The sequence below is a fragment of the Protopterus annectens genome, chromosome 10.part0 (genome assembly GCF_019279795.1).
Source record: "Protopterus annectens isolate FY-2018-M chromosome 10.part0, PAN1.0, whole genome shotgun sequence".
In the NCBI taxonomy this organism is placed as follows: Eukaryota; Metazoa; Chordata; order Ceratodontiformes; family Protopteridae; genus Protopterus; species Protopterus annectens.
Genome location: NC_056744.1, coordinates 1,525,504,148 through 1,525,531,673, shown reverse-complemented (window position 1 = coordinate 1,525,531,673; position 27,526 = coordinate 1,525,504,148). Strand labels below are relative to the sequence as shown.

At 41.4% G+C, this 27,526-nt stretch overlaps 1 protein-coding gene across 1 annotated transcript in view; it reads right to left on the bottom strand.

Annotated features, from left to right (window-relative positions):
* The window catches only part of LOC122814327 (zinc-binding protein A33-like), a gene marked incomplete in the record, with an annotated part of 538,577 nt that overhangs the window by 474,877 nt on the left and 36,174 nt on the right, over nucleotides 1-27,526 (bottom strand). Inside the window, 1 exon segment of the mRNA XM_044086914.1 lies at nucleotides 10,264-10,359. Coding sequence (XP_043942849.1) covers nucleotides 10,264-10,359 — 96 coding nt within the window.

Below are 27,526 nucleotides of genomic sequence, written 5' to 3'. Positions count from 1 at the left end.
TTTGCATTTTACATTACTAGCAGCAATTTTGCTGCAGTAAACTCAAACTGTTTGCAGTACATTGCTGCCTATAACAACAAACTGTGAATAGGGTTTATGTTACAGACCTTAATTTGATTTCCACTTGTTTACAATGTGATTCTGACAAAATCAGTTTACCTGTGTATCCTGATATCATCAAATCTCCAAAATCACTTGGTTGTTCCTGTTAGCACAAAAAAAAAAATGCCCAAAGCTTCTTTGTGTTGCTTTACCGACTACTTTCTCTACCCTAACACTGCGCAACCATGAAGTTGTTATATATAATTTGGGGTGGTGGGGTGCAGAGAACTTGTCCTGCTGTTCTGAGCTGTATCATTACTTTGTACATAACATGAGGCTTGCTAGATTGCAGGCTCAGGAATTCATGATGTGAATGACAATCATGTTGCAATCTCTGGTAGTGGAAGTAAGGAAATCACTTAAACAGACCAAAACTCTTATGTTACATCTAAAAATAAGAAACTATATACATAGCTAGCTCCATGGCATAGACGGACAGAGATGTGACTATGACCCAGATGGACCAAGACTTGAGTGGTAGCCTGGGCACTAGGGCAGCTAGCCAAGGACAGGTTTAATATGCATCCACTGCCAGCTCAACCTTCCTGTGGTGAGAGGAGCATGGAGTCACAGCACAGCAGCATAAAGAGATGGGGACAAATACACACCAAGTAGTGTGTTTTCTCATTGCAGCAGGGTTTGGCACATGCACAGATGCACACACAGATCAGCTGTTGGTATTATGGGAATCCCACTAGTCCATGCTGCTGCAATATGAGTTAAGGAAAGAAATAACTCCAGGCTCACCAAGGATACCACCATTGCCAGATTGTTTCCACTCTGGGAACTATTACATGGTCACCCACTTTTGCTCATCCTTCCATTTGGAAGCATTATCCATGACAGACATAGTGGGTAAAGGCAGACTCTAAATATATCTAGTAGCTTTCACTTGCCATGCAATGACTAAATGAACCAACACATTTTTAGGATCATAGGATCATAGAATCATAGTGTTGCAGCACTAGTAAGTGTCATCATCCCCTTTAGGAAAAACCCACTTCCCGTGAATTACCACATCGATGGTAGTCCACTGAACATAGAAGGTGTTATAAGAGATCTAGGAACACAGGTTGACAGCAACCTCTCTTTTGACCACCATATTGCCACTATGGTCAGAAAGTCCTTCTATGTGGCACATCTCATTACTAAGGGTTTAACATCCAGGAAGAAAGAGGTCATTGTCGCACTCTACCCTTCCCTCATTAGGCCAGTCATTGAGTACAATGCCCCATTTGGCATGTACCTCACTAGACACCTGCAGCACCTGGAGAGGCTGCAAAAGTACCTCACAAAGAGGATCCTAGGCCTTAAACACTTGCCCTATATGGACAGACTCAAAAAACTAAAACTATTCTTTGTCTCATATCGCCTACTTAGAGGTGATCTCTGCTTGACATACAAAGCCATGTCTGATCCAGCTCTGTTAGAAATGCTACATCTAAAGAAATCCCAATCCCTCCACACCACATGGTCCAGTGACCTCAACCGCATTACCACAATCAACAGAATGTGCTGGAGGGACAGGTTTATAACCTAGAGACTGCCCTTGCTATGGAATAGAGTTCCCATACATGTCAAACAGAGCACCTCACTGGCCCTCTTCAAAATAAACCTTGATGTGTGGATGGAAAATAAAAAATTCACCCCGGGGATCACTCCAGTGGCTCTACTCAACAGAGGCACTGAGAACTAAGGTCGGGTGGCATGATGTCAGGGTGATCCTATGGGCTAGGTTTGTAAAGGCTCCAGGGCCATTAGCCTAGTACACACCTATGAACCTACAAACCTATAAGAGACCATTTTCCCTTTGCCAGTACACTCTCAAAATGTAGATCCCTCTTTCAGGAGAGGAAAACATGTCAACCAAGTGATGAATTTCTGGATACTCATCCAATCATTCAGGTTTTTCTTGAAAGATAGATGGGGTAACCACTGGATTATAAATCTGTCCCCCAATACATTTTATTTATGTGTTGGTAGAGGTTTTGATCCTTAGCTTGAGAAAGAACTGTTTGTCTTATGGAGGTACAAAAAGTCATTTAGAGTAGCTTCTATGATAGCACAGAATGCAAGGCATAGATCTCCTAAAGAAACCTTTACAAGAGACAATATATAGCTAAGAGCTTTTAAGCCAGTAACCTTTTTAGTTAGGAAATGTTTGGAACCTTTCTAGCTGCACAACAGAGCTGTCTAGGGGCACAACAAAAGTGGCATTATAGTCTATAAGTGGTCTAAGTAGGGCTGAGTACAAAGTGATAACTTATTTTGACCCGGATTAGATGTCTTTAGAAATTAGTTTGGATAGACAGAGGGATTTCCTGACTATTCATATTATATTGTGGTTAAAGACAATGGTACTGTGGACCAAGGTGTCAAGGTCCCTGACTACTCAGTCCATTTGAAGGGGGGTACTAGCTATATGGTAAACTACAGACAAGAGGTGTTTATGAAACATAACATTATTGTACTTGTTTGCATTCAGTTTAAGATTAGCTTGAAATGATTAGTTCTTACTGTGTTGATTTTGCATACAGAGGGGAGTGAACAATAATATCCAGCTTGCATTCATTGGCAAGTATTATTAGGCATAGGCCTAGGTTTACAGTATGGGGTCAGAAAAGTATATGTCAAAAAGGTGGTATTCTAGCACTGAAACTTCCACTAGTAACTTTCTTACTTTCTGAAGTGACACCTGTCACCTTAATTGCATGGATTCTACCTTTCAGCCAATTTGCAATCCATCTAACTGCATTATGGTCTACTTTGAGGTCTTTTAGCATACATACAATGCGAGCATGGGGTATACGGTCAAAGGTCCCGGTCTGATCCAAGTATGTTGCATGGAATAAATAATCCTTGCTCATCACCTGCATGATTTTTTCAAAGAAATTCACTAAATTAAATAGACATGACCTACCCCTGACATAACTAAATTGTTGTTGGGTCAGTTGTATGAGTTTTTCAGTGTCATACTTTATGGAGTCAAAGATGTGTGATTGACCTAGCCAATAAGGCAGGTAAGGCTGATAGCCTAGTACCTACCTATGAACCTATAGCTTATCAGCCCTAGGGCCTATACAAGCCTAGCCAAAAAGGTAACCTGGCTTTCGCCACCCAAGAAAATTATTTTCCTGTGCCCCTGTCGAGCAGAGTCACAGAGGTGATCCCCGGTGTGAATTTACTATTTCCCATCCAATCATCAATATTTTTCTTGAAGAGTGTTAATGAGGAGCTTTCTTTGATATAGATAGGTAGTTTGTTCCAGAGTATGGGAAGTCTCTGGGACAGAAGTCCATCCCTCCAGCATGTTCTGTTTATTGTGGTGACAGAGATTAGGTCCCTAGAGTGTGTAGCTCAGAGGGATTGGGATTTCTTTAAGTGGAACATGTCCAACAGCTCTGGGTTTGATGTAGCTTTGCATGTTATGCAGAGATCGCCTCTGAGTAGGTGATATACGATGGAGTAAAGCTGGAGTTTTTTGAGACGGTCTGTGTAGGGCATCTGTTTGAGGCTGGTAATCCTCTTTGTGGGGTACTTAAGCAGCCTTTCCAGTTGTTGTAGATGTCTTGTGAGGTACATACCAAAAGGGAAATTGTACTCTATAATGGGTCTAATGAGTGACAAGTAGAGGGGAACAATGACCTCTTTTTTTTCTGGATGAGAAACCTTTTGTGATGAGGTGTGCCATGTAAAAGGATTTCCTGACTACTGTGGTGATGTGATTATCAAAGGAGAGACTACTGTCCACCTGTGTCCTATGGTCTCTTATCACACTTTCGGTGTTAAGTAGACTACCACCTATGTGGTAGCTCATGGGTACAGAGTTTTTACCAAAGGGGGTGACAGTGCACTTTTTGGCACTGAGCTTGAGGCCATGGCTTTGACACCAGGCATCTGTCTCAGTGAGGCTCTTTAGTAGGATGTCCACATTATTAGGTGTTTCAGTTATGGCTCATAGTTTGCAGTCATCTGTGAACTTCATTAGCCAAAGACCTCTGAGTTAGCCTGTACTTCAGAAAAGCAGATACCAAACAGGAGAGGACCCAGGACTGAACACTGTAGTACTCTACTTGTCACTGGTCTGAAGTCAGATTAGGAGTCTGCTACTTTCACAGTATGGGTTCTGTCAGTGAGCCAGTTGGCAACCCATCTTGTGACATAGGGATTTATACCTAATTTAGTGAGTTTATCTATAATTCCAGAGTGAGAGATGGTGTCAAAAGCCTTGGCGAGATCAAGATAGGCTGTGTGAACCACCTTACCCTCGTCTACGGCTTTGGTGACTGCTTCAAAGAAGTCAATCAGGTTTAGGAGACATGATCTGCCTTTTATAAACCTGAACTGGGTGGGGTCCAAAGTTTGGAGATTACCAATGTCTTTGTTTATGACTTCCATGATGATACGTTCCATGGCCTTGCAGACCAGGCTCATTAGGCTAATGGGGCAGTAGTTCCCAGGGTCCGTGGTGGCTCCTCCTTTGTGGAGTGGGATAACCATTTCTGTGCACCATTCAGTGGGCACAAAGCCTGAGGTGAGGCTATGATTGAACATGGTGCTTGGGTGGGGTACCAGTTTATTCTGCAGTTCATGTGGAATGCAGCCTGGGATGTTGTCAGGTCCCATGGATGCTGTGTTCTTGGCTTTGGAAAGTGTGTTTTTCACCTGTGCAACCGTGATTACAGGAACTTTGCATTCTTCCAGTATAGAGATGGGCCCTTTAGGGGGTGGGGGGTAAAGTTAGCACTGAACATATCTGCCAGGATGTTGGCAATATCAGTTAGTTCTGTATATTTAGTGCCATTGTGCTGTAACTCAGAGCAGATCTCAGTGTTGCCATTGAGATTCTTGACATAGCTATAGAATGCTTTGTGGTTGTCTTTAGAATCAGTGGTGATTTTGTTTTCATGGCTAGCTTTGGAGGATTTTATGAGGGATCTCAGTTCTTACTGAGGCTGACCAAGGAGTTCTTCCAGTCATGGAATTTTACTCTTTTTTTTGCAACAGTTTTTTCTTCTGTTGTAGAGTTTGTTTATGGCAGGGGACCACCAGATTGGCTTCCTTTTTTTGGAGGACAGCATCTTGGTTCTGTTAGGATAGCTCGATCCATGCACTCGTGTAAGTGCTTATTAAGTGCATTTGTGTAGTTTTCAGCAGTCGTACCTCTATTGTCCATCTGCATGGGTGTCATGAAGTTTGCCACTTCTGACTTAAGAAGCATGAAGTTGGCTTTGGAGAATATTTTTTACAGTGGTTTCCCTAATGGGAGGTGGGGGCGGGATGTGGATATCTAGGCTGATTAGCTTGTGGTCGGATCTGACCAATGAGGAATTGACCTCTGGTGTGGAACACCGGTCACCCATGTTGATAATAACCAGGTCTAGGATATTGCTGCCCCTGGTGGGGGTATAGATAAGCTGAGCCAAGGCATTGGAATTTACGAACTCCAGAAAACGTTGAGCAAAAGAGTTGGTACATGAGTAATTTTCCCAGTTAATGGTGGGGTAGTTGAAATCGCCCATTATTTGGTTGTACCCTAATATTTTCCATTGTCTCAAGAAATGAGTAGTGGGAATCTTGGGGCATGGTGGGTTATCTGTAGCAAGTTACAATTTGGATTGTGGTCTTGCCCAGAGTTAGTTGCACTTGGATAATCTTGGATGCATTATGCTGAGCAGCTAACCTGGAGGTGTGGATATCTTTAATGAATATGGACATGCCTCCATCTTTAGTGTTTCGGTCCAGGTTAGGTGGCCGAAAGGTGTGGTATGAATTATAGCCTGGTAAAGCAGGGGTGCTCTCTGGAGCCTTGAACCAGCTCTCTGTCACCAGGTTCAGTGGTAGCCCCTCCAAAGAGACATTACAACAGCTGTTTTTCATATGCTGGGGACATACCTTGTGATTGGCTTTAAGTTAAACAAGTATATGAGGATTAGGGAAGGCATATTTGGCATTAATTATTAAGCATCCAGGTAACATCATTAGGCAATGGAAGAGCCGTTTTAGTTTTTGATAGCAGCTTATCCATAATGATATAGGGAATGTAAGGGCTCAGGGATTTCAGTGACTATTTTTGGGGAAACATTAGCATGATCTACCTGCAAGTAAGTTAGCTGTGTCTTGCAGATTAGTGTGGGTAATGACATTTAGCATTAGTTCAGAATATTACTGGGTATTATTTCCTAGCTTTCTAAGTAAATTAAGGAAGGATTAGTTTCAATCTTAGTTTTAATCTGTCTATATTTTCGCCCTTCCTAATGGTCACCTTTAGTTTTATGCTGACCTTTTGGATTAGAGGCTTTAATGTGAGCAGCATTCAATCTGCTATATGACCTTATAAATTTTGTCTTTTATTAATGAGATTGTTTACACTTACTGACCGCCAAGTTGAGTATTATATTCTCCCTTATTTTTGGTTCTAGTGAGGACTGCTAGAGTGGGTCTACTTCATTTCAATGAAAACAATTTTTGTTAAAAACTTCTTTGTCAAATGTTAATTGTCGAAAGCTCAATCTGTCAAATGTCTGTTTTAGCGAATTTTTTCCTAGGGGAAAAAACACTTGGACATCTTTGTGAATTTGTCTTTTTCCCCACTATAGTGCGATCTTGGAGTTGGTACATTTAGTTAGGGGGTAGGGGGGCACAATTCCTTCATTGGGGGTGTGGGTGGTACAGTCCCCCACCTTGGTAGGTTTTAAATTTTGTGAATTTTTGATGCTTGTTAGGCTGGCCAAGCGTTTTTTCCCCCTGGGAAAAAATGCACTAAAATGGCTATTCCAAGTATCATGCTTTCCACAATTAGCATTCAGCAAAGAGGAATTTGACCAAGAGGTTTTTGCTGAAGTGACATAGACCAGCTAGAGCTATAGACTTATGTAGGTTGGAGTACAACTCATTTGTATAAGTGGTAGTTGAAGTTGCATGTGTACTGGTGAAAGTGCAATTAAACTTGAGAGCTCATCACAGAATATCATAGGTTTGTATGTTTAAAGCCCTACCTTCAGAATTATTTACAGTGGTGGCATTCTCAGCTTTAAAGAAGACTTGTGGTACTACTGGGAGCCAAGTTGATAAGGATAGTGTAACCCTTCGGGGTGGTTAACTAAGTATTTGTTCTAGGGAATTGTCATTCATTAGATCCAGGAATCACTGACAATATCCAGTTTTTGAGGTGTAGTCACACCAGTTAATCAAAGAATAATGGAACTACCTGAACATAAAAGGAATTTTTCATGAAGGGTAATTCAGTGAGTACCTTTACATATTTTATAGTGCTCTGGGGATATGTATGGTGTGCTACAGAAGGATATAAATTGGTCATTTGTCTTGTTAAGGGGAGGTTGGATTTCAATAAGTACAGTTTGTGGATCTTGGGGAATCTGCCTAAAAGTGATATGATCCCTGAGAAATATGAAAACACCTGCACCTTCAGGTTTGAATGCATGGTAAGTGTTAAATCCGGGTTCCTGTTACGTGATGAAAGTTGTGAAACTTCGAACATGACAATATCGAACTTGTCTGTTCGAAGTTTCAAAACTTCGAACACAGAAAAAATAAATAAAACATGCAACACTAAACTAACTGTTGCAAACAGGGGGACAAGCCCCCCAACGCCCCCCACACCACCCGCTCTTTAAATATACCAAATTTGAGATCGCACTACAGTGTAAAATATTCCCTTTCTGCTCTATAGTGCAGTCTCGGAGTTGGTATATTTAAAGAGCGGGGGATGTGGGTGGGTGCAGGGGGCTTGCCCCCCTGCTTGCAACAGTTAGTTTACTGTTGCATGTTTTATTTTGTTTTTTTACGTGATCAAACTTCTGCAAGTTTGACTATATGGTTTCGATCATATATGGTTCAAATTTGTTGAAGTTTGATCACGTAACAGGAACCCTTAAATCCTGATAAGTAGGAAGTTCTGTCTTACAGTAAAACTAAGTCTCAGTTAAGACACAGACATGCATATGTTCAAGCTGCTGAAGAGCCTCAAGTTAAGGCATTTTTTGTAATATTTAGATTTCAGGCATTGAGAAGAGCAACTCTGACATCATCAGAAATAAAATTTGCTGCAACTATGATAGAATTCCAATAGCTGGACTTTGCCTAAAAAAAGCACTACAGGGCAGCAAGGGCCTTGACCAACAAATAGAAACTATGAAATGAGAGGTGTGGGCATCACTTGGAAAGCAAGTCCGCAATTCCATCTCATACCAGGCTGACAAATATGGACCCCCATGGAATAACATCAGCTACTTTTCCAGTTGCTGAGTCAGTTATCTTTTTTGAAAATCATTCCAGGAAGAGGTAGGATTTCACTCAGAACCAGAGTCTTGTCTGCATTCCACCATGTATGTTAAATGCAGGGTCTTGTCTGCATTTAACATACACAGTGAAATCGAACATGTTTCTCTTTGTATCCCTCAGGGTTGAAGATCGCAAGACATTCATACCCATATGGACTACTACTATACCAAATTCATACTTGCCTGGCATAAAGGGACTGAGGAGCCTTTGTGATGTCACATACCCTTCTGCCAGAAAAACAACTAACTTTCACTTCATCATTGCCCATCCTTGTAAGCAAGGAGGCTGTGTGTTTGTATTCCCTAAATTAGCGGCAGTGTAATATTTTGAGCCGACAGACTGGTGACTCATTGATATGTGAGTGGATGGTGATATGGTCCTTCTGCTATTATACTGAGACTTAGTTGTTCTAGTTCTAGGAGGCTTCAGAAGTGACATTTTGACAGTCTTGGTATGTACTAATTTGGCCAGTTTGAAGAAGTGTCACACACAGTAGATAAACATCACTGTATGTATGTAAACAAGGATCTAATACAAGTGTCTCAGTTCTGGGCATTCAGAGTCCACTATTCGAAGCCAGGGACTTCAGCATGCTGTAGCCTGCACTGGCTGTAGCTCATGCTTGAACATGATTACATATTTGGGCAAACTGTGGTAAACATCCTGAGAGAGTGGAGCTGTCATACGTCACCCAAAGGCAGTAATTAAGTTCAAGCAAGGTAAACGCGACAGCTGCTGGAAGAAATGGGAGGGTGTGAGAGGGCAAGTTAATGTTTCAGGCAATGAGCTGGAGGGGAGATTTAGGTTTAGGGTTCAGGTAGAGATTTTAGGGTTAGAGAGCTGGAGGGGAGATTAGGGTTAGGGAGTGATCAGGTAACTATGTTTAGGGAGCTGGAGGTGAGTTTTACATTTAGAGAGCAGGAAGGGACTTCAAGTTTAGGGAGGTGGGATGTGTGTGGAACTTTAGGCTTATGGAGTGACTGGAGGAGGCTTTATGTTTAGGTAGGGTGGGAGATGAGTTTTAGATTTAGGGAGTAAATGGGGACTTTAGGTTTATGGAGTAAGATGGAAGTGATATGATGAGGGTTATAAAATGGATTGGAGTTTTAGGGTTAGAGTTAGGGATCTGGTCATACTATGCACTTTAGTAGGGTCAAGTGGTGGAAGGGCTAGGTAATTAAGCAGGATCAGGACAGTGGGATTTAGGGACTTGCCATTTTGAGCAAGTGTCAATGAGCCAATATTTGCAAGCATTTAGCACATAAACACTTGAAGTAGATCCTGTAAACACACACATGCATGCTGTCATGTTATTCACAGACATAAACTGACTTCCCTTTTAAACATATAATTATGACTGTAATATATAAGCAAATGTGAGTTCTTCTACAACAATAAACGTGAAATATGTGCTGTCCTGTCTTGTCTTGTTACACATTGACATAAACAGATATTGTTATGGCTGTACTGTGAACTTGCTTGTTTTTTTTCTTAAATCATACAACTTCTGTAATATGACTTCTGTTGTGTTCCTGAAAAAATATGTTTAACTCCAATGTTCAATCATGAGTCCAGGTCAAAGTTGACCAGTTTGTGAAATAAAAATGAAACAAATCATCTCACCTCCCATATTGTAGGATTGGCTGTAGGCCAATCCATTGGCACAAACACATCAGGAGGCATTCTGAGCTATAAATTATTTTGAAACAAAAATTATAACACAGCTACAGAAAACAGATCACGGGAATTTATTTTATAGAAAACAAGGCTAGACCAGAGAAGACCATTTACACATAATCTTAACATGGTGTGCAAAAAGATCTGTACCAAATAACTAATACATTAAAATACACTTACTTTGATATCCATAATCTTTTGTTCTTGTTTGGTCTGTAGTTCCACAAGCTCCTGAAGTCTTGGTTGAAGATTAGCTTTTGCTGTGGTAATTTTGTCCTAGATGAACACAAAAATTATTTCAGGTTTACAAAGATGAGATAATCTGTTATACAGTTTCCTTCATTGCTATCTTTATACTCTTAACTCATGAGCATAGCTCCCTCCAAGGGATTAAGTAGTTTCTGACTTTTCTAAGCAGTGGATATTATGCTGTGTATCTAATTTACCAGTCATGTTCCCAAGGAGAATTGAAACTACAAACAGATTACAGGGGGTACCATCAGTTTAGATTTTCAAGTGTACTCCTTCGATAAAGATTCCAGTAGTTTTCTCTGTAAAGTTTGTTTGAAGAAACCTTGAAATGTTCTGCATCAGGCAAATAAAAGCTTTATTAATTGCTGTTTTATATTTCTTGAACTGACTGTATTTTACGAGCTATGGATGACAGAGCATAGCAGAATAGTTATCTGTGATGGAAGTTCGGAGAAAACTGAATTCTGTCAGCATATTTCTCACACTTAAACTTCTACCTTGGAATTTAGAAATATGCCTCATGTAATCACTTTCAGGTTACAGTGGATATGACTTGTAGCACAATGTGAACACAAAGTAATTCGAAATTAACTAGCTGTATATTCGCAACCCAAGCTGCTAATAGCTGAAAAAATGCTTGCAGAAATAGCAGACTGAGCAGAGACAGGGAAAGAGACAGAGACAGAGTTTCCTCAACTGTAGCCAAGAATGATGTGAAGGGAGGTGGCAAGCAAGTGGCAGGTATGTGCTTAAGCTCATACTCATAGGCTCTTAGGAGGTTACTAGGCTGATGGCCCTAGGGCCTTAAGCCTAGCCATGTATACCCATGTTTCCTAACTGACCTTGGTTAGATGGTCATTATTCGCAGAGTGTGTCTGTGATCAGCATCAACTGCCCCTGTCCATGAGGGAAAAAGGTGCCACACCTGGGGTGAATTTATGGTCTCCCATCCAATTGTCTAGGTTGTGCTTGAATAGAGTTATTAAGGAGCTCAGCTTCACGTGAATTGGGATGTTATTCCAGAGGAGCAGCAATCTCTGAGAGATATATATGTCTTTCCAGCACATTCTGTTAATGTCAAAGGCTAGGTTGAGATCCTTGGAGCGAGTGACTCTTGTCCCATTTGATTTGCGGATGTGCAACATTTCGATTAGGCACAGTCACAGGCTGCTTTGAACTCCAGGCACAAGTCATCTCTCATCAGCCTGTAGGATACAGTGTACAGTGACATGGCTTTCAGTCTTTCCATGTAGGTTATGTTTTGGAGGCCTTGAATTTTCTTGGTGAAAAACCTATGTGGTCTCTCCAGCTGCTGCAGGTAGCTGGTGAGGTACATGCAAAAGGGAGCATTGTATTCTATTAGTGGTCTGATGAGGACTGAGTACAGAGGAGTTATAACATCCTTAGTCTTGGATGTGATACCCTTACTTATGAGATACCCCACACAGAAAGCTTTCCCTGCCACTGTAGACACATGGTGATTGATGTTTAGATTGCTATCAACCTGTGTTCCCAAATCTCGCACCAGTAGTTTTGAGTTTAGAGGGGGTGTTGTCAATATTGTAATTTGCAGGGTCTTCCTCTTTGCCAAAGGGGATAATAATGCATTTTTTTGCATATGTGCCTCTTTGTTCTGGTGTTAAGACTTAGGATGGCACAGTGGTGCAGCAGTAGCATTGTCACTCACAGCAAGAGGCTTGCTGGTTCAATTCTTGAATGGAGTGCCTTTGTTGCAGTCTGCATGTCCTCCTTGTGTTCATGTGGGTTTCGTCTGGGTGCTCTGGTTTCCTCCCATGTTACAAAGGCATGCGTCTGGAGCATTTCTCCCCAGGCCTCCACTGAAAACTGTGTACATTCCAACTCAATTATTGCACCTAGTTTGCAGTCATCATCGAACTTGGTAAGCCACAGGCCATCTACTTTTGTCTGGACTTCCGAGAAATAAATTCCAAACAGTAGAGGACTAAGCAAAGATCCCTGTGATATGTCCCTGGTAACTGGTCTACTGGTAGAGGTGGAATTCCCAACATTGACAGTATGCGTTCTGTCAGTGAGCCATTTGGCTACACATCAGGTGACGTATGGGTTAATCCCTAGCCGGGAAAGTTTTTCAATGATACCTGAGTGGGAAATTATGTAAAAAGCTTTGGCTAAGTCAAGACAGGCAATATGTACTGTTTTGCCTTCATCCAGGGCTTTGGTGACATTCTCAAAGAAGTCCAATAAGTATGATCATGTGCTGCAAAGTGATGGAAGCCACAGGAAAATGTCCCTCAACAAGTTTATATTTATTTTTTATTATATTAAACTGTGGTGGAATTGATGCACTATATAGGTTCATAGGTTCATAGATTAGTACTAGGCTAACTGCCCTTGCAAGCCATTTTAAGCCTAGCCAATTACCCCTGTGAGATTCAAACTCTGTACCTTGTGTTTGTAAGGCAAACACCTTAACCATTAGGCCACCCTCCCAACCCTATAAAGTAGGAATAGGAGTGCAGCAAGCAAGGAAGCAAACACAAGGATACATGGGAGGTAAATATGACAGTTTGGGGGGGCAAATGTTTTCTGGGACTGGCACACATTTTACTTTTTCATCTGTTCCCTTTGGAAAAGAAAAATATATTGAAGGATGTAAAACCAAGGCAGGGGATGGAAAGAGGGTAGGTGGCTGGAAGCAGGGGAACGCAAACAAACATAAAACACTGATGAAGACTAATGTGGAGAAATACTGATACACATGGGTGGATTGACATATGAATAATAGATGTGCAGACAAAAGGAGGACATTGGTGATGGGAAGGACTGTACAACAAAGAAAGGAGAGAGGTGACACAGAAGTAACAGGAACAGCATGGGATATAGTGGGTATAACCTTCCTGTGTTCCGACTGCCAGGGAGGTCAGTCATCACTTTGACTACCCTCCCCACTGGGCACAGCCTGACGTGGTGAAGACATAGTCAGGCAGCAGTATGGCTCTTGAAGCTGACCAAGTACGCAATCAAAGCAGTCAATGTGGGCTTCCATCTTCTGGTCCACTAATTCCCCTACCACCTCCACCAACTCACAGCATGTTTCAAACTGTGAACCTGTGACAATAGAACCACAGGGACAGTAGTACTCCTTCCAGTGAGTGACCACCAGAGGTCACAGCTTATACAACCAGGTCACTCCTGCTACAATGAAGGCAAGGCAGATTTGAAGCCAGTTGGACCACTGGCAAGAGAAGGCCAGACCTCATGGGGGTGGCAGATTTTGTAGAAAATGGAAACATAAATGGATAGATATAAAATAGCAAATCAAATATAAAAAATATATATTTATTTATTTCATAGGTTCATAGGTAGGTACTGGGCTATTGGCCTTAGGGCCTATATAAGCCTAGCCAAAAATGTACCCTGGATTTCGTCACCCAAGAAAATTATTTTCCTGTGCCCCTGTTGAGCAGAGCCACAGAGGTGATCCCCAGGGTGAATTTCCTATTTCCCATCCAATCATCAAGATTTTTCTTGAAGTGTGCTAATGAGGAGCTTTGTTTGATATAGATAGGTAGTTTGTTCCAGAGTATGGGAAGTCTCTGGGACAGGAATCTATCCCTCCAGCATGTTCTGTTTTTTGTGGTGACAAGGTTTAGGTCACTAGAGCGTGTAGCTCAGAGGGATTGGGATTTCGTTAAGTGGAGCATGTCCAACAGCTCTGGGTTTGACATAGCTTTGTATATTAGGCAGAAATCACCTCTGAGTAGGCGATATGCGACAGAGTAAAGCTGGATTTTTTTGACATGATCTGCGTAGGGCATCTGTTTGAGGCCTGTAATCCTCTTTGTGAGGTATTTCTGCAGCCTTTCCAGTTGTTGTAGATGTCTTGTGAGGTACATACAAAAAGGGGTGTTGTACTCTATAATGGGTCTAATGAGTGATGAGTAGAGGGAAACAATGACCTCTTTTTTTCCTGGATGAGAAACCTTTTCTGATGAGGTGTGCCATGTCAAAGGATTTCTGACTACTGTGGCAATGTGATTATCAAAGGAGAGACTACTGTCCACCTGTGTCCCAAGGTCTCTTATCACACTTTTGGTGTTAAGTAGACTACCACCTATGTGGTAGCTCATCGGTGCAGAGTTTTTACCAAAGGGGGTGACAATGTACTTTTTGGCACTGAGCTTGAGGCCATGGCTTTGACACCAGGCATCTGTCTCAGCGAGGCCCTTTTGTAGGATTCCACATCATTAGGAGTTTCAATTATGGCTCCTAGTTTGCAGTCATCTGTGAACTTTGTTAGCCAAAGACCTTCTGTGTTAACCTGTACTTCAGAAAAGTAGATACCAAACAGGAGAGGATCCAGGACTGAACCCTGTGGTACTCCACTTGTCACTGGTCTGAAGTCGGATTTGGAGTCTGCTACTTTCACAGAGTGAGTTCTGTCAGTGAGCCAGTTGGCAACCCATCTTGTGACATACAGATTTATACCTAGGTTAGTGAATTTATCTATAATTCCAGACTGGGAGATGGTGTCAAAAGCTTTGGCAAGATCTAGATAGGCTGTGTGAACCACTGTACCCTCATCTATGGCTTTATGACTGCTTCAAAGAAGTCTATCAGGTTTATGAGACATGAGCTGCCTTTTGCAAACCCGGACTGGGTGTGGTCCAGAGTTTGGAAATTACCGGTGTCTTTGTTTATAAGTTCCATGATGATACATTCCATGGCCTTGCAGACCAGACTCATTAGGCTAATGGAGCGGTAGTTCCCCAGGTCCATGGTGGCTCCCCCTTTGTGGAGTGGGATAACCATCACTCTGCGCCATTCAGTGGGCACAAAGCCTGAGGTGAGGCTATGATTGAATATGGTGCTTAGGTGGAGTGCAAGTTCATTCTGTAGTTCATGTAGAATGCAGCCTGGAATGTTGTCAGGTCCCATGGATGCTTTGTTCTTGGCTTTGGAGATTGTGGTTTGTACCTGTGCAGCCGTGATTACAGGAACGTTGCATTCTTCCAGTATAGAGATGGGCCTTTTAGTGGGTGAGAAAGGGGTAAAAGCACTGAATCTATCTGCCAGGGTGTTGGTAATATCAGTTGGTTCTGTATATTTAGTGCCATTGTGCTGTAACTCAGAGCAGATCTAAGTGTTGCCATTGAGATTCAGTGGCAATTTTGTTTTTTGTAACTAGCTTTGGAGGATTTTATGAGGGATCTCAGCTTCTTACTGAGGCTGACCAGGTAGTTCCTCCAGTCATAGGATTTTACTCCTTTTTGCAACAGTTTCTTTCTTCTGTTGTAGAGTTTGTTTATGGCAGGGGACCATCAGATTGGCTTCCTTTTTTTGAAGGATAGCATCTTGATTCTGTTAGGGATAGCACAATCCATGGACTTGTGTAAGTGCTTATAAAGTGCATTTGTGTAGGATTCAGCAGTCATACCTCTATTGTCCGTCTGCATGGGTGTCATGAAGTTTGTCACTTCTATCTTAAGAAACGTGAAGTTGGCTTTGGAGAAATTTTCTACGGTAGTTTCCCTAATGGAGGTGGGGGTGGGGCGGGATGTGGATGTCTAGGGTGATTAGCTTGTGGTCGGATCTGACCAATGAGGAATTGACCTCTGGTGTGGAACGCCGGTCGCTCATGTTGGTGATGACCAGGTATAGGATATTGCTGCCCTTGGTGGGGATGTGGATAAGTTGATCCAAGGCATTGGAATTTATGAATTCCAGAAAACGTTGAGCAAAAGAGTTGGTACATGAGTAGTTTTCCCAACTAATAGTAGGGTAGTTGAAATCACCCATTATGAGGGTGTTGGTTGTACCCTAAAATTTTCCAGTGTATCAAGAAATGAGGAGTGGGAATCCTGGGGCATGGTGGGGGATCTGTAGTAAGTTACAATTTGGATTGCGGTCTTGCCCAGAGTTAGTTGCACTTGGATAATCTCGGATGTATTAGACTGATCAACTAGCCTGGAGATGTGGATATCCTTAATGAATATGGACACACCTCTGCCTTTAGAGTTTTGGTGTCTGTTTTGGTGGCCAAAAGGTGTGGTATGAATTATAGCCTGGTAATGCATGGGGTGCTCTCTGGAGCCTTGAACCAGGTCTCTGTCACTGCACAGATGTCAGTGTTCTCCATTTTATGGAGTGCCTCGAGTGAATACATTTTGTTTAGACTTCTAGGATTGAGTAGCATTACCCTCAGATTTTGCTTGCTTGTACCTGTTATGGTGGTGAATTTGTCATTTGAACCTTGCCTAAAAAGGCACTATAGGGGTGGCAAGAGCCTTAGCCAGTATCGGGAATTCCAAGGGTGACAGGTACAGGCCATCTCTGGAAAAGCATTGTGGTCTGTCGATCATGTCATCCCAGGAAGACAGATACTGGATCCCCTTAGAATGATACCAGAAGCTTAATCAATTGTTGAAGTCAATCCTTTTACCCTTGTACTGTGGTACCATTCTGGGTGATGGCAGGATGCTACTCAGGACTAGGGTCATACCTGCCTGGGCTACAAAATCAGAGAGCTCCTCCATGTCTCTTTTCATGTAGTCCAGGGAGGTACATCTCAGGTCATTCACACTAACATGGACAATGGCAGAGTCATATTTGTACTTGTTGTGGAGTGACCTGAGTGTGTGCGTTATGTGATGGATCCTGGCATCTGATAGGCAGCTGACAGTAACTTTCTCCTTGTTTAGTCTGGTGAGTGGAACATCAGTGTGCCTGACTATAGAGTCACCTATGACTAGAGTGTTGGGTACATTGTTATGCCTTATGGGCTGTGGTTGTGTGACACACTGAGTTTGTGGGCTATGTGTCATTTGGGCTGTGTTGGGAGGTGGAGGTTGCTTGCATTTCTGCTTTGGAGGTCTCTTTCGCTTGAGCAGATTTTTATTGAAAGCTTCCATGAATGTAGGTGTGCTTGTGTTTCTATGTGTCTGTTTTGGTGGTGTAGGTTTTGAGGGACTATGTGATGAGTGTGGTGTAAGTGCTTACCTTCTCCTCTTGACTGTCTAGTCCAGTCTTGGGTGACGAGAGCTTTGCTTCTAGTTTGGCTATATAAGTTCATCTCTCACAGGTTGTAGTGTTGGGTAGTAGGAGGAAAGGGTTGTCTGTTTACATGAGGCAATTGCTGCATTGCACCAAGATGCCCAGATTCATCAGGTAGACAGGAGAAAACACCGGGAGCTGACCCTTAGATATGCCTGGATAGGTGCTTATCTATTAATACTAAAAACTGTTTTCCTCTAAACAAGTGAGGAAAGTTGAGTGCTGTAGTAATTTGTAGCTTATTTAACATTTGTTTACTGGGAAAGTCTGACTTGGAACAAAGCCAGTTTTCAGTGGAGGCCTGGGAAGAAACACTCCAGATGCAGATAGAAGGATGGAGACAAAGGAAGGTAGAAGAAGAGAAACAAAGAGGAAAACATTAGCATTACTTATATGACACAAATGTGTACTACACAAGAGGTAAAAATGCTACTGGAACACTTCAGATAGATCTGCTTATACGTCTTACCCCATTGCCCAATGGCAGGATTTACAAGCGGATGTGCAGCGTTATGGTTCTGCAACTGTAACTGTATTTGTGTAAGTGATACAGTGACAACATGGGACTGTTGGGTGGCAGATATCATGGCTAGTATGGATGGCTTGTATGGGAACTACTGGTCCTGAGGACCCCTACAGGCACTGTACACAGAAGTGGTATGTAGCTGCCCACATAGCATGGCTGTAGCAAGACAAATAGGTGTACACCAGGGGAAAGTATGACCAACACAGTAATATAGTGGAGTAAATCACGGGTAATATGGTGCCAATGGGCAGATAGGCAGCATCGAATATGGGCCCCCAACACAACCTTACCCCAGTAAATGCCATTTGTCCTCCAAACCAAACTCTGTATTAACCACTTCACTGGGATACTCACTGGAACATATGCTTCCTTCCCATAATGCAATCAAAACCCCCATCCTTCACCTCATGAATAAACTACTACTACTACTTCCATTTCTTGGGTTTATTCAGACCTCTTCATAACTTAACATTTCTGTCAAAAGGACATGCCCAGTTCTGACAACCTTGGCAGATGTACCAGGCCCAGTATTTTTAACCCTCCAACGTACCCCACCATCAACCTTTTTTAAAAAATATGTGAAGCCAATATTAGACAGATTTTGGGCAAATGTAACATAAGTTAGAAATTTAACTTGACTAGAGACAAGGAAACCCTTCTGAAACATATCATACACAACAGATAGATTAGACTCATCAAACCTGACAAGGGTGGTAGATTGGTTGTTATGAACACCAATGACCAATGGCTACGTAAACAAAATGTTAGATATGTTATGCAATGACACCTATGAAGAAGTCTCAATAAACCAAAGAAATACAGCATATTACAAGATTGATGTAACACTAAATGATCTCACCTCTCAGGTATGTATTTCCCACAGTGACTTTGAATTTTTAAAAGTCACTTGTCCAAGAAAGCCTACAATCTTCGGAATCCCAAAGGTACATAAGAACTTAGTTAATCCATTCTTGCGTCCTATAATAGATGCTAAATTTTCAAAAACCTGTACTATTGCTAAATACATTGACTACCAACTCAAAGAGGCAATTTGAACATTGCATGTTTATACAAAGACTCATGGGATTTTCTGTCAAGGATTTTTAAATACTTTCATACTGATGACATCATTTTTGTTACCATTGACGTCAAAGTTCATTTTTCTGTCATCCCTTGTGGCTTGGGTTTCGATTGGCTTTATGATTTTCTGTGTAGCAAAATCCACCTTGAACATGACAAAATCAGGACTTTGAGGGATTTAATGGAAATGGTTCTTGAGAATAACTACAGATTTTTTGAAGGGCAACTGTTTAGCCAGGACAAAGGAGTTGCCAAGGGGGTAACCTGTGCCCCTGCCTTCACCAAATTGGTTATGGCTGAAAGGAACACAAGTACATCTTCTTGTCTAGATTTTGTAACCTTTGGTCCTTGTACATCCAGTTTCTTGATGATTTAATTATATTTTGGACATGAAGTTTAGAGACATTGTTGGAATTTTTTGAATACATAAAGAACACTACTGGGTTCCTTCATTTCACAATGAACTATTCCAAGGAGTGTATTGATGATGTATTGGATATAACTCTTTCCAAAAATAAAGAAGCCCAGTGCTTTCAGTCCAATATATATAGGAAGCCAACATACTCAAATTCATTTTTACATTATACAACTTGGCATCCTATGCATCAAAAGAAGGCCCTTGCAAAGGCACATATGGTCAGACTCTAGTATGATTTCACATGAGGGGTATTTTTAGAGGAAGGTCTTAAGCTCAGACACATGTTCCAAAGTTCGAGGTTACCCCTGGGCTTTTATGAGCACTGCTATGGAAGAAGTCATGACTAAAGGAGAACAAAGGTTTTTTTCCTCTTAATAGGGAAAGTTAATCTTGGGCTGGTGTCCAACATCAGATTTGGATCTAGCCTTTAATAAAGCTACGGTCCTCAGTTTTAATTTAGATCTCCCTTGTAAAGCTACACTAATTAAAAACTGGACTACTTTTGTAAAGTTAGGTGAACCATTTCAGAGTTTCGGAGCCCCTCCTAAATTCGTTTATAAGCAGTATCTTTGTTTCAAATCCCTCATTCAAACAACAGGTCTAGGTGATGGGATTAGTGTAATGAGTGTTTGTAGACACTGTAATCAATATCAGCAGCACATCCTTGAGGGTTCCACATTCCATATAGTTGAAGATGGTGAGATTTATTTAAAGCATAAGTTTCACTGTACACACTAGGTTATTGTGTACATGGCACAGTGTCAGAACTGTCCAGGATTTCATATAGGGAAAGCCATAATGCTTGAGGACTAGAATTTACCAGCAGTTATATGACATTGGAAAACATGATGAGTGTAACGCTCTTTAATAAACATTTAAAAGTCAACAACACACCCATAGATTCAAATTTTATGTCATTGACAGTATAGTCTTTGATGATAGACAGAGGTCCTGGCAAGATTTATTAGAACTTAAAGAACTAAGATGGCAGTTGAAACTTAATTCTACAATGGCTGTGGTCTCAATGACATGTTTTTACTGGGTGTATACTATGCTTAAAAGCTTCCTTGTATTTGTAATATTTTGTTATTTAACAATGTGTATCTTTAAGGACACATGGTTGCTTCATTCCTTTGTACATGCCTACTTACACAGTTTATATTTGTATATCTATATTTATATATATTTTACATACAATGTATCAGCTGACCCATATTATTTATTCTTAGTGTTTTTATATCTGTGTATATTAAAATGTGTATTTATACACCATGATGCTGATGGTTTGATGGATGTATACATTTATTTTTATATTTTGATCACTGTTATTCGTCATGGTTTAATTAAAGGTTAGTTCAGTAAAGGTATGGATGGATATCGATTTAATAATCTTTTTATCTGTTTACTTATTTCTATACATTTTTATCTGTTCTTATATTTGGAATTATGTGTTGTCAACATGAACAAATTATAAAAACTGACAAGGGTGGCAGATTGATTGTTATGACTTTAAGATGAGGTAGGGCAGTTTTGTTTTATCTTTCATGTCATCACTCACCTAATACTATGTTTATAATTTTTTTAAAGACATCATTGGTTTAGCTTGTTAATTAATTGACTAATGACATAATTTCCAGGTATGGGTGCTTATATGTAAGCTAATGTCAGAGGTATTATTCTGATGAAGTCCTGATGGCTGAAAGTGCTCAATGTTTGTTTTAATAAAAGTAACTTGATTGTGAATGCAGCTCCTGAGCTTTGTATTTTTTAGCGGTGAGCCTATGAAATGTGCTACGACTCAGTGCCACCACACTATGTCTTGTTAAAAGATAATATTTTTACTTATCACAGTGAAGCACCAGTCATAATCCTGATGTATACAGAGGTTTGCTTTACTATCACATATGACTAAACTGCATATAAATGCAAGATTGTGAACTGTTCTTTTTATTGTTATACAAACAAAGGTTATCAAAATACTTGTGTAAAAGTTCAGAAAGATAACAACACAGTACTTGGTCCCCCATTTCTTAATGTCCATAGATGCTCAACTGGCTTCAATGTATGGGGGGATTCAGTAATAATCCATGTAGGATGAACAAAGTCCTACTCAGAGACTGCCATCTAAGAGTTAGACGTCAGCGCGTCATGCATATGCATGAGGGCGCACTGACTCAACTCCCAGGCTAACACAGAGCATGTAGGAGTGCAGGGGCGTGTCAGACTGCCGAGCAGTCCAAATATCCATGCCCCTGCAAGTGCCTAAATCTGCAAATGTCAGCAGATTTGAGCAAGTCTGCTCAAATGTGTATACCCCCAACACTACAGTCCCCCACATTCAAAACCCCTGTACAAATGAAATAAAAGTTAAAACAATTTTCTTTTTATTATTTCCAAAATAGCTGCCCATATTTGCGCGTGTGTGCCCATTGCTTATCTACAGTAACCAGTGTAGACATCGAAGAGGATAATAAACTACTAATATGCAAATTAAGCCAACTTGCAATAGTGTAGTGGTAGAGCCTTCGCACAAAGAGGAGGCATTCCTGGTTCGAGTCCCTTCACTCCCCTTTCCATTTTCATTAGGAAATCTGTGCATAAAAATAATTCCTGACATTTACCTTTTAAATTCTATTAAAATGCATTTAAATGGCCTATGTAGTAGTGAACAATATTTTAAATATATATATAAGAAGGTGAAACGGTCATGCATACTATTGAATGCATAAGTAATCTATGTTAAGCAATGTGAAGCACTGCTAAGCAACATTTACCAGTATTAAGCACATTTAAGAATAATTGCCCATAGCTAAGCACTGCTTTAACTAACGCAATATAATTGCCCATAGCTAAGCACTGCTTTAACTAGCGCAATGGCTTTGCGCATAGGTGCGCATCGTGCCAACTAGCACATACAAAAATGTTTGCGCGGGGCTGCGCACCGCACCAACTAGCGCAACGTTGGGCAACGTAGAGCAATGTTGGGCAAAGTAGCGCAAAGTCTGATAAACATAGCCACACCTCCTAGCCGGTCAGACCAGTAGTAAAATAAAAAGCAATGACAGGCTTTGAACCCGGGATACTATGCATCATAATCAAAGTACAGAACCACTAAGCCATGACAGCTTTTGCTGTTCATACACTGTCAACATACATATACATATTAATGAACGTTTACTCAGTGCTAAGAAGTATGCACTCACCTGAGAATTTTAAAAAACAGCCAATCACAAATAAGTGAGGTAAATGGGCCATATTTAAGCCCCATAACTGGTTGTAGCTGCAATCTGCAGACAGAATGGCTGGTGCTGGAGAGGGTTCTCGTTTTCGAGTGCAACGGTGGGGCATTGAGGAGTCAAAACTGATGGTTTGGCTCCTTGTCCATCATCATGATGCAAGACTCCTGCAGGGCCAGTTCCAAGGCACGGAGTACAAAGCGGAGGCATGGAACCGTCTAGCACATGATCTCACCAGTGCCACAGGCATCCCTCGGACTGGTGAGCAGGTCAGACACCACCATGCAGACCTGAAGAGATGGAAGCAGGACGGACTGAACCAGTGGATACGGGAGGCCCGTAGAAATGACAATGTCCCACTACTGAGTAGGTATCCATGGAATGGAGTATGTAAGTATAGCTATTGTAGTCTATATAATGGATGGGTATGTCTCAATATCCCTTCATTTACTTCACAGCTGCAGGTGTCCATGCTGCGAATCAGCAAACCTATGCAGACAGGCTGCTAAGGCTGCACCACCGGGCAGGTTAGTAATTATTCTGCATGTATTGTTATATAAAATAAGTGAGAGAGCCTGAAAAAAGTGTTGTAGCCCAATAATAAAGGCATAAAATGCCTTGAATAATTTCTCTGCATGTACTGTTATATAAAATAAGTGAGAGAGCCTGAAAAAGTGTTGTAACCCATTAATAAAGGTAAACTAAGTCCTGAATAATATATCTGCATGTACTGTTATATAAAATAAGTGAGTGAGCCTGAAAAAGAGTGTTGTAACCCATTAATAAAGGTATAATACATCTTGAATAAGTCTTCTGCATGCACTGGAATATCAAATAAATGAGAGATCCTCTAGAAAAGTGTGTAATGTAATTAATAAAGGTATAATACCTGGAGTGTGTCGGTGTCACTTACTTTGAAATGTTGTTGTACTCTTGCATTATATAAATAGTACTGGTGTATTAAGCGCTGTCAACCCACAGTTGGGCAGTCCCATATAAAGTGGATGAAGGGAGTGCCAGTAGCTTTGAAGCATATATATATAGTCCTCAACAGTTAGTTAATGGCTGGCATGCATAGGTAAATCTGGCACATGAGTAGCTTGTTAATGTGTTCCCAGAATGAGTGTGCTGCTAGAAATGTAGGGGGATGTAGAAATATAACTGAAAATGTCGCGTGAACACATCCAGATATGTAGATATATAAATATAAATAAAATATATAACATCTGCATCCTGGACAGTTAGTATGTCAGATATAGGTCAGGTATATAATGAACTAGCCAAACCCATTATACAGCTTAATGCACGTTGCCTAGTGTAATAATACATGTAGGGGATATACACCTGCAGTCAATAGGAATGTAGTGTAAACTATAAGTACATATATGATGTTAATGGAGGTATCTTTTTACACCCTATTGTATGTGCATAAACAATGCAATTCCACACCTCAATGGGTATGTCTAATCTCAAAACATGTGTTGGGACATATGTCCTATTGTTCTATAAATATCTGCATTCACTTTGATGAATGTTCCCTGTTCAAACACCACAATCTTGGTGGCCTGTTGCCACCAATCATTCCTGCATGCTGTTGGAATGTCCACTGTTGTTCAATATATGCATGTGTTATGCTTGCTGTTCAACTGTTGGAACCCTGGTGTGTTGGGTTAATGGGAATATTACTGCATGCTATTATGACTAATTTGGAATGCTGTTGTCTATGTTGTCATTAAATACACCTAAACACAGAACGTATGGGATGGTCGGTCCCAGCTGACCCACCTGTCCCTCCTCAGCTGGCGATTGCACCTGGCACCAGCAGGTCCAGTGCCCAGCCCGGGCCCCCCTCCTCCATTGGTCCTGTGCCACCTTCAGGTGGAAGCACTGCAGGAGATGGGGCTCATCCCCCCGTGCAAGCATGGGCAAAGGAGGGCCATCTGTCGCCCTCCGAAGTGTCCAGGCTGTGGTGTGTAGGGAGATCCAGCGTTCAGTCACTGATCCCCTATGCCAGCTCGAGGCAAGAGTGGCATGACTCTCGGTTGAGCCTGCCCCTCCTACGCAGCCCTCAGCACAGCCACCCTCTGGGTTGTGAAGGTGCAGTGGTGACTGCCCATGGGTGGGGATCTCAGTTCCACTGTTACCATCTGTGGGCTCATGGGCTTGCGATTTCCAAACATCCTTCCCCGTCAATTGTGTTCACCCACCCCATGTGTCATATTCCGCCCCTGTATGCGTCTTGTTTGTCTTGTCTGTTTACCTCCCTAACCTGCCTCCTACAACATACCTACTTCCCCTACCTCACATTCCACTCTCACCTGAAAAAAAAAAAAGGGCAATCTGCTCCAGCAAAAAAATTATGACCCATACATAGCTTCCCATTTTACACAAATGCCCGCCAGACACAGACACTGAAATTCAATTGGCAGTACAACATACTTCGTTGTCCTCACCCCTCTCTCAGGGGTGTAAGGTTTCAAAATTCCCTCCAAATTACAAGTATATGCACAGCTGTTGCTGTTAAAGAAATGGGCAGCTATGGACCTTCCCTACACCCGTCCTGCACATCCCAAGCTGTTTTCCCTACTGTCTTTCCCTCTTTGTGCCCCTTTTTCACCACTTTATCTCCCCATTTTCTTGTCTTTCAAAGAAATGAGCATGGGGGTTAGCAAGAGTAAGCATTTTAAGCAGTAGTAAGCGGGTTTGAGCGAGTGTGCACATGTGTATGCTTAGCTTAGTATTGCTAAACGTCGGGCAAACCCACTGAAACCCGCTTACAACTGCTTAAAAGTGCCTTAGTCACCCTGCATATGAGGGGCCTCAGAATGCATCAGAATGTGTGAATATAAAGGAAAGGTAGGAATGCCATAACACAAAACTTGTTCTGTGGAACTATACCAGCAGTTGTTGTGGAATTGCATTACATGACTGTGATAACAGAACCAGACATTCTAGCAGTAAATACTGTTACAGCAGCACTTCACAACCCCCACACAGTATCATAGCAGGACAATCCCCACACAAATGTACAAAATACCAGTGTGTTCAAGGTACAGCAAGGATGTAGGTAGGCATACTCAGTACTGGAATTGTCCAGTTTCACGAGCATCCTGTGATAATGTCAACAAAATAAAAAGCACAAACACTGCAGAAGTGAGTACATTAATATCCACAGTATAGATGTTCCCAAACAGTTCATGTGCCAAATGGAAACATCTCAATAACTACATATGTATGGCAGCTCATTGTAGATGTTGTAAAGAAACTCCATACTCCCATTTATCTTGTGTTAGCATTTCTAGGGGTGAGTACAATTCTACACTGTCAACTGTGTACTGGAAGAGGCAACATTCAGGTCTGAGTACAACATACAAATAACTGGCTACAACCTTAGCAACATTTAGATGAAGTATACCAACCTTCTGACCTACACTACGGTGTCCACAGCAAAGAAGCATGGGCCCTACCTTTGGAAAGCTGAAAGGCCTACGCCTACCTGACCTAGCAATTTATAGCATTGGGTTGCTATGACAGTGAGTACTGCAATTACCACACAGCAAGCTGCATGCAATTACAAAATGGTGGCCACCAATTGGTGCAGAGGCCATCACATGCACATGTGCAGATACCTCTAAAAGCAGGCTGTACTTGCTGTCCACACATGCAATCATTTCATTGCAGCCACGGAGAGAGAGAGAGAGAGAGAGAAAGCAAGCAAGCAAGCAATCAAGCAAGCAAGAAAGCAAGAAAGAGAGACACAGAGACACACACAGACACACAGACAGACACCGGCAACAACAACAGCAACAGCCACAGCAACAGCAAAAAAAAAAAATCAGCATAAAAAAAAATAATAACATATATAAAAAAATCTTACTACTACACACACAGAACATAATAATACAAACCCATACAAAGTAAAAGTATGTAACTGATATGTATTTACTGCCATGTAGTAGATGTTTTAGAAGAGTACTCTACATACTTTGAATCATCCATATGTGGCAGCAGTACGTATCTATGCACAGATGCCCTGCATAACTACTGCCATGGAGAAATCAGTGTGTAGGTGTGTGCAGTGGGATATGACTGTGATATATGTAGTGCAGCATTAAATGTCAAACATCTGATCCATGTTATCTCTGTTCTGTACAGTAGTGTGTACAATGGCTGTTTGGGGGAGTAGTGCATACAGTTATATAAACAAGGATGTGGCAGAGAAACAAATGCATGATAGTCATATTAACGTGTAGCTTAGCATTGGTAACAGCTGTACCAGGCTAGTATGCTAATCTAGCATTTGCAGCTATATATACACCCTACAATATTACTGTGTGCTCACATGTGACACCTGTTCATGTTGCAGTAAGGCCCAGCAGGTCAGCTGTGAGGTCCATGGACTTACAACAGTATGGCACACACATATGGAGAGATCTGTCTGTGTCAGATATATTAGCATCTGTACATGTGCATAGAGCAAGGGACATACTGCAACTGTTTGTAAAGGGTGGACATATATATGTTGTTGAAGGTTGTTATGTGCATACTTCTATGTAGGTTGTAGTGTATGGCAAACAAGACAGCATACAGTGCTGGTATATGACTTGTGGTGGTTAAACACTGTGGGTATAAATTGTCAGGTTTGCAGTGTTGCAGCCAGTGAGGCCTGCTAAAGCTACATGTGCTAAGAACACCTTCAATGCATTCCGCACAACACTGTGCAATATTAGTACATAACAGTGTACCTCACAACCTTCGCATAATTGATATTCCCACCTTGAAAGGTGGACCGTATATGTGCCTATATGGATATCTATATGTACACCAATGTATGTTTATATTTGTGTGTGTGTGTGTGTGTGTGTGTGTGTGTGTGTGTGTGTGTGTGTGTGTGTG